This window comes from Amblyraja radiata, chromosome 34 (genome assembly GCF_010909765.2).
Source record: "Amblyraja radiata isolate CabotCenter1 chromosome 34, sAmbRad1.1.pri, whole genome shotgun sequence".
Taxonomy (NCBI): Eukaryota; Metazoa; Chordata; class Chondrichthyes; order Rajiformes; family Rajidae; genus Amblyraja; species Amblyraja radiata.
The window spans coordinates 25,642,335-25,659,758 of NC_045989.1; the positions used below are offsets into that span (position 1 = coordinate 25,642,335).

General features: G+C 44.2%; 1 protein-coding gene across 1 annotated transcript in view; it reads left to right on the forward strand.

Moving 5' to 3' along the window:
- The window catches only part of LOC116991698 (ADAMTS-like protein 3), a 272,285-nt gene that overhangs the window by 209,076 nt on the left and 45,785 nt on the right, over positions 1–17,424 (forward strand). The window contains exons 13-17 of the mRNA XM_033050541.1: positions 2,381–2,585; positions 3,455–3,602; positions 5,024–5,108; positions 6,767–7,068; positions 9,528–9,657. Of these exons, the coding sequence (XP_032906432.1) occupies positions 2,381–2,585; positions 3,455–3,602; positions 5,024–5,108; positions 6,767–7,068; positions 9,528–9,657 (870 nt within the window). The remainder of the gene's footprint in view (positions 1–2,380; positions 2,586–3,454; positions 3,603–5,023; positions 5,109–6,766; positions 7,069–9,527; positions 9,658–17,424) is intronic.

Genomic DNA, 17,424 nt, shown 5'->3' on the forward strand with positions numbered 1-17,424 from the left:
TCTGTAAATTGTAGGATAGAACTAATGTACGGGTGTGGACTTGGTGGGCTGAAGGGCCTGTTTTCCATGCTGTATCACTAAACTAAACTAGGACTAAACTAGTCTCAACCCCACCAATGGAGTTAATAAGAACAGAAAATATTGGGGACACACAGCAGGTAAAGTAGCATCTGAGAAAGAGAAACAGAAATAACATTTCACAGCCAAGACTGGTTCTTCCACCACAGGCTGAGTGTTTTCTGAAATGTTTGTTTTTATCTCAGATTTGCAGCAGCTGCAGGTAATCTCTCACCACCTCAATGTGGTTTGTTCTTGGGATTCTTCCAATTAGGGCTGGACCATAAATGACAGCATATCCAGCCATCCCCTGAATGCTTTGAACCGTGCTGATGAGATTCCAACCCAGATAGGGTACAGCAGGATATGTTGGAGCTACTGCAACTAAACTGAACTTTGCAACAAGAGTCAAGAGTGTTTTATTGTCATTTGTCCGAGATAGAACAATGACATCCTTACTTGCAGCAGCACAACAGAATGTGTAAACATAGTACACTGTAAACAATATAATAATCGCGAGGGTTACTCAGGTAGGAGATGTATTTTGCATTCTGTATCGCCATGAATGGCTTGCACAAGGATATGATTATGTTCATGTTACTTCACTGTGAAGTAAAGATTCCAGATGTCCGCTGGCATCCCAAATCATGGCTACATCGGAAATGAAGCAGAAACGTTGTGAACAGTGGCAGACATGACCAGGTGGGAGCTGAAACTCACAACACATGTGCTGTGAGTTTGCTGTAATCCTCTCTGTTACTCAGCAGCCCACTTTAGTTTAGTTTAGAGATACCTCGCGCGGAAATAGGCTCTTCGTCTCAACGAGTCCGCTCCGACCAGCGGTCCCAACACATTTACACCATTGACAATTTTACATTTATACCAAGCCAAGTAACCTACAGACCTGCAAATCTGTAAACCTGTAATATGTGGGAGGAAACTGAAGATCTCAGAGAAAACCCACGGGGAGAACGCACAAACACAGCGCCGTAGTCAGGATCGAACCCGGGTCTCTGGCGCTGTAAGGCAACAACTCTACCACTGTGCCACCGTGCCGTCCTAGTATTAGCAGTATTAAGAAGCAGCATTACCTTCAGAATCATCATTTCATGTTTTTCCAATATTTCTTATCCAGCTTTTGCTGCATTAATGGAAATCATAACTAACGATGTCCTCGGCATGTGACCTGTTAGCTCACACAATTAACTGGAGATTGTAGAGTCTCGGGAAGAAGGGGAAGTTGGCGATGAGTTTCATATTTAGCGGTTACTCGCGCTTCATTCAATGTTTTTGTAAGACAAGGAAGTGAAGCAAGAGGAGACTGGATAAAGGGTTGGTTGGTCATGGTTGAGATCAGGATACATTTCTTCACTCCGAGAGTGGTGCATCCTTGGAGTTCTCAAGTCAAGATGGTTGTGGAGTTTGGTCATTGAGTGTATTCTACCATGGATCATTATGTCTCAGGTTATTGAAGCAATCGGAGAATCTAGAGTTAGTGCAGGACAGTGATTCTGAAGTAGAAGGATAGTTGTGACTGTATTGCATTGTGGAGCAAGTCTACTCCACTTCCTAAGTCTTATTATGTTCCATGGTGGAACGTGGAACTCTGGTTCCAACAGAGGAAGAGGTGTGAACTTTGGTGCCTTCCCTCACAGTGGGAAACGCTGATTTCGATGTGGGGGGATGTTTTTTATGTTTTTATATTACATTTTAAAGTGTTGAGTTTATCTTATTTGTGCACTGCATGGTAACTCCAATTTCACCAATTGGTGTATGTGACAATAAATGTCCTTTGCTCCATGGTGCACAGTGTTGCTCCTTTGTCCTAAGGGTCCATTTGAGAATTTGGAGGGATATGAGCCAAATGTTGGCAGATGGGACTAGTATAGATGGGGCATGTTGGTGGGCATGGGCAGGTTGGGCCGAAGGGCCTGTTTCCATGCTATACAAGTTTATGATGTGTGTTGTGTGACTGTGCTGCTCTGCTTGTAGCTAAGGTCCATGCAGGTTTTTCATCAGCATCCAAATTATTTTTGTCTGTCATCACTCCCAGTAAGTAACACCAAAGGTGTTGGTCAGTGAGTTCTCATCCCAGTTACCAGTTCAGCTGCCACAGGAGGTAGTTGAGGCAGGGACTATCGCAACGTTAAAGAAACATTTAGGCAGGACAGGTTTGGAGGGATATGGACCAAACGCAGGCAGGTGGGACTAGTGTAGATGGGGCATCTTGGTTGGCATGGACATGTTGGCCGGTGTGGGCAGGTTGGGCCATAGAGTCCGTTTCCACACTGTAAGACTCGATGACCTTGTTTTATTCCACCAGTTGGGAGAGCAGCCCTTGGACTGCCTGTTCAATATTCTGTGGAGGTGGAGTACAAACACGCAGTGTCTCCTGCATTGAAGAGAACATGTTTGGTGAGATTATCCCCGTGGAAGAGTGGAAATGCATGTACACCTTCAAACCTCCAGTGGTACAGAACTGCAACCTGTTTGACTGCCCCAAGTGGATCGCCATGGAATGGTCTCCAGTAAGTTGAACTTTGTTTTGGTTTTATCCACACGAGACTGTGCTGGTTGTGTTCAATCTCTAGTCTGAGATTCATTCCCAGTGTTGGCATAATTGAGACTCCAGCTCTCAATAGTTGAGTCCAGTTTCAGTCTTGGCCGCCATGTTGCAGGAAAGATGTTGTCAAGCTGGGAAGGGCGCAGGGAAGATTTACAAGGATGTTGCCAGGACTCGAGGGCCTGAGCTGAAGCACACTCAGAAGGATGAGGGATGAAATCATGAGAGGAATAGATTGGATAAATGTCCAGAGTAGGGGAATCGAGAGCCAGAGGACACAGATTTAAGGTGAGGGGAAAAAGATTTAATAGGGACCTGAGGGGTAACCTGTTTACCCAAAGCGTGGTGGGTATATGGAATGAGCTGCTGGAGGAGCTAGTTGAGGCAGGTGCCATCACAAGTTGGGATGAAGTGCCTGTTACAAAGGCTGCATGAGTCTATGACTCTTAGATGGGGCATCTTGGTAGGCATGGGTGAGTTGGGCTGAAGTGCCTGTTTACATGCTTTATGACTCTAAAACACTATGATCAGTATATACTGTTCATAAACAAGAAGCTGCGTTTGAGTTTGAGTTTACCGAGGTACCGTGAAAAGCTTTTCTTGCGTGCTATCCAGCAATTGAAAAGACAATACATGATTACATTCGAGCCGTCCACAGTGTACAGACACAGGATAAAGGGAATGTTATGAATCACGTTTAGTGCAAGATGAAGTCCAATTGAAGATAGTCCGAGGGTCACCAATGAGGTAGATGGTAGCTGAGGACCGATGTGTAGTATTGGTAGGATGGTTCAGTTGCCTGATGAGAGCTGACAGGACTGTGTTGTGTTGCAGTGTACAGTAAGCTGTGGTCGCGGCCTGCGCTACAGGGTGGTCCTCTGTATCGACTACCGAGGCCAACACACTGGGGGCTGTAACGCCCAACTCAAGCCGCACATCAAGGAGGAGTGCACCGTGCCAATCCCATGTTATAAAACTAAAGGTAACTACAACGTCCGTCCCGAACAAGCACCCCGACATAAATCGTCACCTATCCATGTTCTCCACAGATGCTGCCTGACCCGCTGAGTTACTCCAGCACTCTGTGAAACGTCACCTATCCATGTTCTCCACAGATGCTGCCTGACCCGCTGAGTTACTCCAGCACTCTGTGGAACGTCACCTATCCATGTTCTCCACAGATGCTGCCTGGCCCACTGAGTCATGGTGCAGCAGCATCTATGGAGCGAAGGAAATAGGCAACGTTTCGGTCCGAAACCCTTCTGGAAATAGGCAACCTTTCGGGCCGAAACCCGGAAGGGTTTCGACCCGAAACGTTGCCTATTTCCTTAGCTCCATAGATGCTGCCTGATCCGCTGAGTTACTCCAGCACTTTGTGAAACGTCACCTATCCATGTTCTCCACAGATGCTGCCTGACCCGCTGAGTTACTCCAGCACTCTGTGTCTTTTGATGGGCTAATTGTGTAGATCTTTTTTCCCATTGGTAAGAATCGTGAAATATATGGAATTTGCAAACATGGTCATATAATCGCCTGTCCCCTTCATTCAACCAATTAATATGTATAACAATGATCTGGATCACTGCTGGGATTCTGCTGATGATAAAGCTGGCAATGAGTGAGTGCATCTTTCCCCCCTTATGCCTCTCTCCTCTATCCCTGCAGACATGTATGGAACATGATTTCAATGCCCTTTTAAATACTATTCACAAAGCCAGAACGGGTGTCATGTGTGGCCATTCTCCTGACCCTGAGCTCTCAGTCAACTCTCAACCTTTATCCATGTGCTGGCTTCAGTAATTCCCACGACTGATAATTACATCTATATCTACAGTTGCCTTATCTCTCTGCCCCTCTCCCTGCCCTTGTTTAATGGAGTGATACTTTTAATTTTCCAATTCTAAGGCAGAATTCTTGCCCGGTACAGAAATACATCGGGTATATTTTTCAATTACATGAAAATGCCACAATATAATTGCTGAGACATTGTCTTTATCTGTCAGATCCAGTAAATTATGGGGTTTGCATCCAACTTTACTGTTTTTAGCACAAGTTCAGAGGAGCAGCACTAAAGTTACTTTAATGAAACACTTGGGGACGGGTCGGGAAGTTCACAGTTGGGTACGAACTTCAGAGGCCAGGAGGCGTCTCTGTCCCTGTCTCTGCAGACTGTGTTTATCCCAGAAGATTAAGGAATCACATTATCTCAGAAAATGGTTCCACCACTTGTGTTTCCCTTTGATTTAAACCGCACAATAACATCCTGAAGACTTCACTTGGAGAACCAACACGTTTAAACCAACAGAAAGGAATTCTTCATTCAATAGTGCAATCTAACTTTTTTGCTTTGAATGGATTTGGAGACCTATTGGTTTAATGTTTGTGTGTGTGTATTATTTTCAGAAAAACTTCCTGTGGAAGCTAAAGTCCCTTGGATTAAGCAAGCGCAGGAAATGGTGGAAAGGATCTCAGTGTCCGAGGAGCCAAAGTGAGTTCAAGGGTTTTCATTTTCACATTACGCTTATTGTGATATTTGTTCTAATTGTGCCGTGTCCTTGCCTGTCACAATAAAGGGATCATGTTGACTCATCCATTGAACGGCTGTTTGTGTTGTTATGTTCTTAGCTCGATAAACATTGTTTTTATTTCATATAATGTTGTAATTTTAGAAGTGACCCCGTTGCCCAACTTTGCTCCAAGATTACGTCGGTTCCAAGCGTAGGGTTGGCGATCGTTTCGAGGTACGAGGTAATTCAAGAATTCTCTTGAGTTTTCCCCTGATTCGAACTCGGAGAATGTCCGTAGCGGGTCCATAGGAGTTTGTGGATGTCACATAGCGGCTCGTAATGCTAACAGTAGGTACTCGGGAAATCCGGTGAACTCGTGACTTTTTTCAACACTGTGAAAAATGTCCACGAGTAAAATAATACTCGTGATGAAAGAAATTGTTACTTTTTACTCGTACGAGCCGCTACGAGACATCCACAAACTCCTACGGACCCGCTACGGATATTCTCCGAGTTCGAATCAGGGGAAAACTCGGGAGAACTCTTGAATTACCTCGTACATTGGGACAGGCCCTTTACCGAACGAGAAATAAGCTAAACCTCACCACACTTTACAGTGAGTTAAACATTGAGAAGCAAGTGACTGATTCCAGGAAAGCCACCATGGATGTGAATGAGTGATGTTAATACAGATGAGTTCAGTTTCAAATCAGTACAAAAATAAATTGTAAAGGGATTGGGATAAAGAATCGGATAAGAGGAAGACTGGAGAAGCCAAGAAAACCAAAGTTAAACCTTGATGAATAATGCCAAAGAAATGAAATGTTGTCATTGTTTCAGATCATTTTTAGTGTCAGAGAGATAGTTTGGCATTTATTAAGATATATTGTGATATTAAAAATGCCGTGAGCTTGAGATGGGCTAGCTGTACGTATGTGTATATCAGGCAGTGACATTTGATTGGTGAGTCAGACAGTGTGTCGCCAAGTGAAGACAGCTTGTTCAGGGCAGGTTATCTTGACTGCACACGGCCAGATTCCTTTGTTTAACTGCACATGAGGTCTGAATCAGGCTGACTTGCACACAAATAGTGACCACTCTGCCTCCCCATTATATTTACTTGCTCCATAAGGCAACGCATTGCCACACTGGACGTCTGTTGGTGATCTGAGCCTGGTCGTTGCACACAAGTTTTATTAGAGATACAGTGCGGAAATAGGCCTTTCAGCCCATCGAGCCCACGCTGACTTGCTATCCCTGCACACTAACGCTGTCCTTCAAGCACTTGGGACAATTTTACAATTTTACGGAAGCCAATTAACCTAAAAACCGGCACGTCTTTGGAATGTGGGAGGAAACCGGAGCACCCGGAGAAATCTCCCACCGCGCACATACACGTTATACACATATATAGTATACACTGCACATTATATTTTATATACATAATATACACATACACTGTAGATCACATAATACACACATTTTATACATATATACTATACACCTTGTATTATATACATTGTTTACATACACACTATACACTATATATTATATACGTGTGCATTGCACACTATACATTATATATCATATACATAAAACACATATACTATACATTGTATATATTTCCACACCTGCACAGGTTTATTCCTGAGGCCTGGTCACAGTGCAGCGCCTCGTGTGGGCATGGCCAGCAAGTGCGGAGGGTGACGTGCCGCATTCTCCTATCCTTCTCCCAAACGGAAGAAGAGTTGCCGGATGAGGAGTGCGAGGAGGAGGAGAAGCCGCCCAGCGAGCGAGCATGTTACCTGGCGCCGTGTGACGGCACGACGGCTGTACGTGACCCAGAGGTGGCCTACAATAACCAGCGTGACAACGCAATGGGCGAACAGTTTGACTGGGAATACGAAGGCTTCACCCCCTGTACAGCCACCTGTTTAACAGGTATTACTTTCATCTATTTAAATGCGTGTATCATTTTAGGTCAGTTCAGTTTATTGTCACGTGTACCGAGGTGCAGTGAATAACTTTATTTGCGTGCTAACCAGTCAGTGGAAAAACACAATACATGATTACAATCGAGCCATTTACAGTGTACAGATACATGATAAGGGAATAACGTTTAGTGCAAGGTAAAGTTGATCAAGGATAGTCCGAGGTAGACAAAAATGCTGGAGAAACTCAGCAGATGAGGCAGCATCTATGGAGTGAAGGAATAGGTGACGTTTCGGGTCGAGACCCTTCTTCAGACTGGTCTCGACCCGAAATGTCACCTATTCCTTCGCTCTATAGATGCTGCCTCACCCGCTGAGTTTCTCCAGCATTCTTTCTAAAAGGATAGTACGAGGGTCATCAAATAGGTAGGTGGCAGTTCTGCACACTGCTCGCAGGTTGTGGTTGGATGATTCAGTTGCCTGATAACAGCTGAGAAGAAACCTCTTGTAACAATAACAAAAATGGCTCGATGCACAAAATGACGAAGGGTCATCAAACTGAAACAGTAACTCCCTTTTTCTTTTGGAGATTTTCCAAGTGTCTGTTTTGGTAAATTTTAACATCACCTGTTTCTTTTTAACTTCCTACGTTTCCCTTCACGGGAATGTAGGTGGGCCTCTCCCAATCCGAGTTTAATGCCTTGCCCACATAGAGAAGGGAATAGTTTAATAGATTAATACTCTGCATTCAGTACCAGGCTCTGTAATAAACACTGTCTCCCCCAGCGATGTTACAATGCAAGATTTATTATAAATTCATATGAAACTTGAAAGAAATTGATCCCAAAGTTGATGAGCTGGTGTTTATTGAATAAAAGATTTGTGACCTTCATTGTAATAATCACAACCATCATCATGTGATGAGCAATTCTGAAGAATTGTAATTAATTTTGAAGTTGACGTTTCTCCAACATTTGACTTGGAGAAAAATATTTGGACAGGTACATGGTTTTGATAGGTAAGGTTTCGAGGCACATGGAGCGAACGTGGGCAGGTGGGACTAGTTCAGTTTAGTGATTCAACATGGAACAGGCCTTTTGGCCCGCTGGTCTGTTACGACCAGCGATCGCCGCACACTAGCATCATTCTATTCACTCGGGACAATTTGCTATTTTTACCAAACCAATTAACCTACAAACCTGCACGTCTTTGGAATGTGGGAGGAAACCGGAGCACCCGGAGGAAACCCACGTGGTCACGGGGAGACCGTACAAACTACATACAGACAGCACCCGTAGTCAGGATCGAACCTGGGTCTCGGGCGATGTAAGGCAGCATCTTTACTGTTGTGCCACCCCGCTGCACCCCCAGCGTGCCACCACCATGAGCAAGTTGGGCTGAAGGGCTTGTTTCTTTGTTGCATCGACTCAATGAGAAGGTATGAGTGCAGGCAGGTGGGACTAAGGGAAAAAAAAATTGTTCGGCGCGGACTTGTAGGGCCGAGATGGCCTGTTTCCGTGCTGTAATTGTTATATGGTTATATGGTATACCAATAGAAATCCGTGCACTGATGTGCCTTTACATTATGTAACAATGTCACCAATGTGTTTAGTATAGAATGTTTAATATATCAACATACAGCACTGGAACAGGCCCTTCGGCCCACAATGTCTGTGCTGAACATGATGCCATGATAAACTAATCTAGCTGCCTGTGTATAATCCTTACCCCATCCATGTGCCTATCTAAAAGCCTCTTAAATGCCACAATTAAATGCCCTCCACCACCACCTCCACTGGCTGCATGTTCCAGGCACCCACCCCCCTCTGTGTAAAATTAAACTTGTCCCACACATCTCCATTAAACGACAGATGGCACAATGGGCTAAGTGTTCGGCTGGCAACCGGAAGGTAGCCGGTTCGAATCCCGCTTGGAGTGCATATTGTCGTTGTGTCCTTGGGCAAGACACTTCACCCACCTTTGCCTGTGTGTGAATGTGTGTGAGTGATTGGTGGTGGTCGGAGGGGCCGTAGGCGCAGATTGGCAGCCACGCTTCCGCCAGTCTGCCCCAGGGCAGCTGTGGCTACAGAAGTAGCTTACCACCACCGAGTGTGACTGAGGAGTGAATGAATAATGCGATGTAAAGTGCCTTGAGTATTAGAAAGGCGCTATATAAATCCCATCCATCATTATTATTATTACCCTTCTCTCCATTTGAAAGATTCCTTGTTCCCTCAAAATTCTTTGCTTCACTGTTTAAAAAGGCATTTGGACAGGTACATGGATACGACAGGTTTAGAGGGATACGGGCAAAACGCATGCAGGTGGGACTAGTGTTGTTGGGGCATGTTGGACAGCATGGGCAAGTTGGGCCGAAGGGCCTGTTTCAACACCGTTAATAGTCATCTGATTCCACTGCTGCGATGCTTGTGATTCCTTTGTTAATTCTATGTTTATCTTCGACATCAGGGAAACAAGAAACTGTGGTTGTGTGTCGTGATAAACTGACGGAGGAAAGTGTGGATGAGAGTCTGTGTGATGATAACAAGCGCCCTCCACACATGTTGCGCGTGTGTGGTACACAGCCTTGCCCGGCCAGGTATGTTGTTTCTAGACTCCAGCAAACTTTAAATCCCTTTTATTCTTTGTTTCAAACGTCGTGTTCTTAATCAAATGAGAAATGTATTCAATTAAATTAAGCTTAGTTTAGAGATACAGCGCGGAAACAGGCCCTTCGGCCCACCAAGTCCGTGTCAGCCAACGATCCCCGCACACTAACGCTATCCTACACACACTAGGGACGTTTTTGAAACACTATTACCAAGCCAATTAGCCTACATTCTTTGGAGTGTGGGAGGAAAGTGGATAGGCAGCACGGGCAAGATGCTGGATGCAGAACCAATCAAAAGTATTAATAAAGGATTTTTAAAAAACAATTCAAAGAACAATTTTCAGGGACAGAGCACAGGAAAGCACTCGATGGGCCTGCTCTTCTAAATGCTAGCACGGACTCGACGGGGCAAGTGGCTCCTTCTATGATCTATTAATTCGATGATTGTATGGATTAGCTTGTGGGAAATAAAGTTAGTTATTTACACAAACAGTCCCAGGAGACTAGGCGTGAACAATGTCACTGCCATCTTTAATGCACTGGTTAAGTACTCTCCAGTAACTCATTTCAATTGCTTGCCAAGAATTTCAGCTCCATTAGGATAAATAATCAAACTCCACTCTCAAAAAAATGTTGAGATCAATTTACTTTCTTTTCAAAAAAAAGTTGCTTTTTTCCACGATTTCCCACACGAACAGTTCATATAACATTTCAACAGTAAATTCCCAGAAGTACTAAATATGTTGAGCAAATTATTAAAACATTTTTATGAGGAATCCCATCAATTTATCTAAGACTGTCCACGTATCGCTATTGGCAGCTCGCATATCTAAGTTTTTAATTCAGTACTTTATTAAATATATTGCTTTGAATTCTCCTGGTTAAGCAGAGAATCATTCTTGCTATTTGTCTACAATGTGAATTTTGAAACAAATAATTTTTGTAATGTTTAGTTTAGTTTATTGTCACGTGTACCGAGGTACCGACAAAAGCTGCTTTTGTTGGGTCTGCGGAAAGACAATACATGATTACAATCGACCCATTTACTGTGTGCAGATACATGATAAAGGAACAACCGTTCAACCCATCTAGAGGCTTCCGACCCGAAACGTCACCTATCCATGTTCTCCACAGATGCTGCCTGACCCGCTGAGTTACTCCAGCACTCTGTGTTCACCCACGGTGCAGATACAGAGGAGCAGGCGGTGACTGTGAAGAACAAGTTAGATCGAGGATGAATTGGTGCCCTGTGGTTTTGAATACATTTTATAAACAATTGTTTTTCATTTCAGACATTAAATGAGGAGATTTAGTGAGGATTTAATCACATAGATTTGAAACTAAAAGTTCTACATTCGGCAGCACGGTGGTGCAGTGGTAGATTTGTTTCCATGTAGTGCCAGATGACCAGTTCGACTCTGTACAGAGTTTGTACGTTCTCCCCGTGACTGCGTGTGTTTTTTCCAGGATCTCCATTTTCCTTCCACACTCCAAAGATGTACAGGTTTGTAGGTTCATTGGCTTGGAATAAGTGTAAATTGTTCCGAGTGTGTGTAAGATAGTGTTAGTGTGCGGAGATCGCTGGTCGGCATGGACTGGGTGGGCCGAAGGGCCTGTTTCCATGCTTTATCTCTAAAGTAAACTTCTTGTCTACTCTTGGTGGAGTTTAGATTTTGTTGGGCTGCCTGCTTGATATCCCAGCCAATCTTTCATGTCATTGTGCATCTTCCAGTTGGCTGGAGTTAAATTACACATCAAATAAAGATCAGCGACATTAATCTGTGTCTGGGGATTGGAACAATGAAGAAAATGAAAAAAGGGCCAACAATTGTCCACAGTCAATAGTGATTACTGGGCCACAAAATGCCTCTTCATAAATCTCATGCCATTAGGCTTTTGTATCTGTTATCAAACTCTGACTTTAAAACCAAAACATACAATTAATGGTCCATTTCTCTAGTCCTGGCTCCCGATGAGAACCATATCACTCACAGTTGACCACAATGCAGTGTATTTCAACAGCTGGAGGAGTCCGTCACCCAGAAACGCCTCCACTCAAAAATTAAAAGCCACAGTCACGGAGAAAGATGACATTGTATTGTGGGAGCGGAAACTACCAGGTAGCTGGTTTAAACCAAAGATAGACACAAAAAGCTGGAGTAACTCAGCAGGACAGGCAGCATCTCTCTGGAGAGAACGAATGGGTGACGTTTCGGGTGGACACCCTTCTTCAGACTGGTTCAGCGTTGAATTTAATGTAGAGATACAGATACAGCGTGGAAACAGGCCCTTCGGCCCACTGGGCCCACGCTGGCCAGTGATCCACGCATATTAACCCTATCCTACAACCACTAGGGACAATTTACATTTACCAAGCCAATTTACCTACAAACCTGTACGTCTTTGGAGAGTGGGAGGGAACCGAAGATCTCGGAGAAAACCCACGCAGGTCACGGGGAGAACGTACAAACTCCGTACAGACAGCACCCGTAGTCGGGATCGAACCCGGGTCTCTGGCGCTGTGACGCAGCAACTCTACCGCTGTGCCACCGTGCCACACACAAATTTAGAGATACAGCATGGAACAGGCCCTCTTACTTTAAAGCTATGCCCCCCCCCCCCCCCCCCCCCCCACCCCCCCCCCTGGTATTTGATAGGTCACAATCCTGCATCAACGTATCTAAACGTCACAAATGGTTACACCCTGTCTCTGTAATCAAACACAACAGCAGCAACATCACAAATAGTGATGACAATAGACAATACACAATAGGTGCAGGAGTAGAGGCCATTCGGCCCTTCGAGCCAGCACCGCCATTTAATGTGATCATGGCTGATCATCCACTATCAGTACCCCGTTCCTGCCTTCCCCCCATATCCCCTGACCCCGCTATCTTTAAGAGCCCTATCTAGCTCTCTCTTGAAAGTATCCAGAGAACCGGCCTCCACCGCCCTCTGAGGCAGAGAATTCCACAGACTCACAACACTCAGTGAGAAAAAGTGTTTCCTCATCTCCGTTCTAAATGGCTTACCCCTTATTCCTGAACTGTGGCCCCTGGTTCTGGACTTCCCCACAAATGACTCTGTTTGAGCTGGTGGTTGAAGGTGGAATGTTGGCCTGGGTATAGGTGAGTAAATCCACAGCAACTCTAACCTTCTAATAAATTATCAGAACAAAGGGATGAAAAGCGATATTCCCATTCTTGTTCGCTGGCACGGAGCTGCACCCAGCAAGACATTTATATGCATCTCTGAAATTTGGACGGCCATATAATGGTCGGCAGCAGCCCACCAGATTTAATATTTTCCCACAAAATATGTGCGTTGGAGAGGTAAGAGACTACAGATGCTGGAACCTTGAGTAACGAACAAAGAGCTGCTGGGGCGCAGTGGGTCAGGCAGCACCTGTGAAGGGAATGAACAGGCGATCGTCCAGGTCGGGACCTTAATTCAAACTCAACATGCTTAGTTTAGTTTGGATGTGGAGCCTAGACACAAGCACTTTGGCCCAACGGGTTTGCACCGACCATCATTTACCCGTAGATAGACAACAAATGCTGGAGTAACTCAGCGGGGCAGGCAGCATCTCTGGAGAGAAGGAATAGGGTGATGTTTCAGGTCGAGACCCTTCTTCAGACAATTACCTGTACACTAGTTCCATCCTACACACTAGGGACAATTTACAGAAGACAAATAATCTACGATCCTGCACGTCTTTGGAAGGTGGGAGATAACCGGAGGGAACCGGAGCACACGCAGAAAACCCATGTGTCGCAGGGAGAACGTACAAACTCCGTACAGACAGCACCCGTAGTCAGGATCGAACCTGGGTCTCTGGCAGTACAAGGCAGCAACTCTACCGCTGTGTATTTGTGAACTGGAGAATTGAAAGAGCAGAGAAAAGAGGGACTGTTATATTAAGTTGCATTAATATAACATCCGGCACAACCTCAGAAAATTCTAAACCACTTTACAGCCAATTAAAAGGAGAATAATGTGGAGGCATGGGAGATATTTAAAGCAGAGCAAGATCCCAGATATGGCAATGTAGTAAAGACCAGATGAATTGTTTCTGACTTTAGCTGGGAAGTAACTATTGAGCATGAGTTCATAAATTCTTGGAGCAGAATTAGTCTTTATCCCTCTTCATAAGATCGTAAGATCATAAGACCATAAGTGATAGGAGTAGAATTAGGCCATTTGGCCCATCAAGTCCACTCTGCCATTCAATCATGGCTGATCCATCTCTCCCTCCGAACCCCATTCTCCTGCCTTCACCCCATAACCCCTGACACCCGCCATGATTTGTCTTATTGATCTAGAGTTGTGGGCCAAACGAGCAATCAAGTGTGAAGATGGAATTAAAGACAGATTGGTTCTGCTTCCTCTAACCTTTGTCCCACCAGCTGTTCACATACCTGTTATATTTGACTGTTTTTGATAAAGTGTGTATTTAGCTACCACTGCAAATAATCCTCTCCAGAGCTGCTCCCCCTCCACCAAGCCCAACAGTAGCTGGATGATAAATTGTCATTGCAATGCTGACACGCCAGAAAAAAATCCTTTGAAGCACAAAATTGAAACAGATGATAACTATAAGTCTGGAGAGAGAACCAATGACAACAGGATTCAGTAGCAACCCCTCAGCATCTCCCATTGCCACGGAATTTCACCAAGAATATTAGTGATCAGTGTCGGTAATAATTTCCTATTGGCAACCGTGCTTCAGTGTAACGCACTCATCAAATTATTGGTGCAGCGGTAGAGTTGCTGCCTCACAGCGCCAGAGGCCCGGGTTCCATCCTGACTACAGGTGCTGTCTGTGCAGAGTTTGTGCATTCTCTCTGTGACCATGTGGGCTTTCTCTGGGTGCTCTGGTTTCGTCACACACTCCAAATATATATATATTTTTTAATCTGAATTTCCCTGAGGGGATCAATAAAGTATTTATTAAATACGTTTAAGTTTACGTACTTGGCTTCTGTAAAGATTGTAGATTGGTCCTAGTGTGGAGGATAGAGCCAGTGTATGGGGATCGCTGGCCGGTACGGACTCGATGGGCCGAAGGGCCTGTTTCCGTGCTGTATCTCTAAACTAAACCAAAAGTCAGATGCAGCCAGTTGCATCAATTCGTTACGATTTTGTCAATGCTCATCAGACAGGTGGCAAATTTATCAGGAGTGGTGGGACAGGTTTGTGCATTCCACCTTGAGCTGAACCAACTAATGCAGTGTGACTTCCTGTGTTACACGACAACAGTCAACATGTGAAGTGGGCATTACTCTTACACCCATTAATGAATGATCTGTTGTTCAGTCTATCGTTCAATGGTTGTAAGGCATTAGCACACTCTGTGTGAGTCATATCGTCATACAGCATGGAAACAGGCCCTTCGGCCCAACTTGCCCATGCTCCCCAACATGCCCCATTTACACTAGTCTCTGTGTATGGCCCATATCCCTCCAAACTTATCCTATCCATGTACTAGTCCAAATGCTTTGTAAACATTGTGATCGTACCTGTCTCGGCAGCTTGTTCCATATACCTATCACTTTGTATAAAAAAAGTTGCCCCTCGGGTTCTTGTTAAATCTTTCCCCTGCTCCTCAAATGTATGTCCACTGTTTTTTTATTCCTCTGCCCTGGGTAAAAGACTGTGCGTTTACCCTATCTGTTCCTCTCGTGATTTTATACACCTCGATAAGATCTCCCCTCATCCTCCTGCACTCCAAGGAAGAAAGTCCCAGCCTGCCCAACATCTCCCTATAGCCCAGGCCCTCCGTCATGGCAACATCCACCTGAAGCCATTTTAATATTCCTTCCCATTACCAAATAACCCATCTCCCCAAATGTAGAGCCAATCCTATGGCACAGTTCAATACCATGACTTCAACGGTGAGCGTTGGTCATATATGTCAAGCACTATCTCCACCTGGGGCCATTGCCATGTGTGCTATGCCGTGGTATCAGTAGGTGCCATGTGGGAGTGGGATAAACTGGGTCATCTATTGTTTTCCTCACCCAGAGTAAGGTCAGCTTTAGTAAACTGCCCATCAACAGAGATCAGCTTCTTCAGATGTAAACCACAGGACTCTCTTTCATTACGGACGGAATGTGATATTGACCATGTAAATACATTTGAGGAGGCGTGATGATGCAGCGGTAGAATTGCTGCCTCACAGCGCCAGAGACCTATGTTCGATCCTGACAACGGGTACATTTTGTACAGAGTTTGTACTTTCTCCCTGTGACCCTATGGGTTTTCTCCGGGTGCTCCGGTTTCCTCCCACGCTCCAAAGACGTGCAGGTTTGTAGGTTAATTGGCTTTTGTGAATTGTCCCTAGTGTGTAGGGTGCAAAAGTGGGATAACATAGAACTAGTGTACAGGTGATTGCTGGTCAGCACGGACTCGGTGGGCCGAAGGGCCTGTTTCCATGCTGGATCTCTAACCTAAACAAAATGCTTTTCAATATATTCAGTTGAGTACAAAGTTATGTCATCTCAGAAACCAGCAATGTACCAAAACAGATGATTTTCTCCTGATAACAGCAAACAAATTGTATTGGCATTATATTATAGTTTGACATTGAACAGAAAAATAGAGGAACAAAACATAAATAAACTTTTATTGGCCCAGCAGATGTGGAACACAAAACAATAATACATTCTTCATGATATGTGATATTACAGTTATAATGTTAAGTGTACTTTGAAGGAACTCTTCCTGTACATCCTGATTAATATGTCCCCGAGATATCGTTATTATTCAATTGTTCTATAATTCTTTCCAGTCAATAACTTGGGCAATAGAAAGATTGCTGTCTTGATCATGTTTGTATTCAAAAGCTGTTAAATTGAGATTTAATAGCCTACAAATTCTTCCAGGCCAGCAAATACATATACATGGGGTAGCCTGTGAGTGCTGAACAGTTACATGGAATTGGATACTGTAGACGTACCCACCTCCTCACCCTCACCCTCCCCTTTCCCCCACCCCCACCCTCTCCCCTCCTCCACCCACTCCCCACCCCCACCCCACCTTTGTGAAGTGGTCACCATGTTATGCCAGTCCACTGTTGCCCATTGATCGTCCCATCAAGGATCAAAGCCTTGACTGCAAACAGCAAGATACAAAAACCCTTGTACATCAATGTATCAATCTAAATGCAAATATTGCAAAGAAATGTTTGTAAAATTACTATAAATGTGCATCTGTGTACTGAAGTCATGCCAAAACTATCGTAGTTTAATATGAGGCTGCTTGGGGAACAATAAATCCACTTGATTCCTTGGCATAAACACCATGAGCTAGATTTCAGGCCCCTGTCTGGTATTCATTTAATAGTTTAACACGTTTTTACAACCATGTAATGCATATCATATTCCCTGTTAGCAAAGCAAAATTTGGTTTCTGGACTAAAATTTAGGAATTCACTTTAACATTTTGCTCATCTCTTCAATAAATTAGTGGCAGTCTTTTTAAACATATTTTGAGGTTGTGCCAAGATCAAAGATAATTGGATAAAAACTGGGAAAATGTTGAGGCACAGATAACTTATTCAACTGGAAATGCATCTTTCTCCATGTTTATTTCTACAAGTATCTAAACCTACAATGACAATGACTCACCATTTTATTTCCACCATTACTGTTGAGTACACTTGCCTGTGGTACCACCAGGAACAAATCCTTTTTAGTCCTTCTTCCTCTCCGTAACAGCTCTAACCACTCGTTCCTGAAACAAAAGAACATTCAA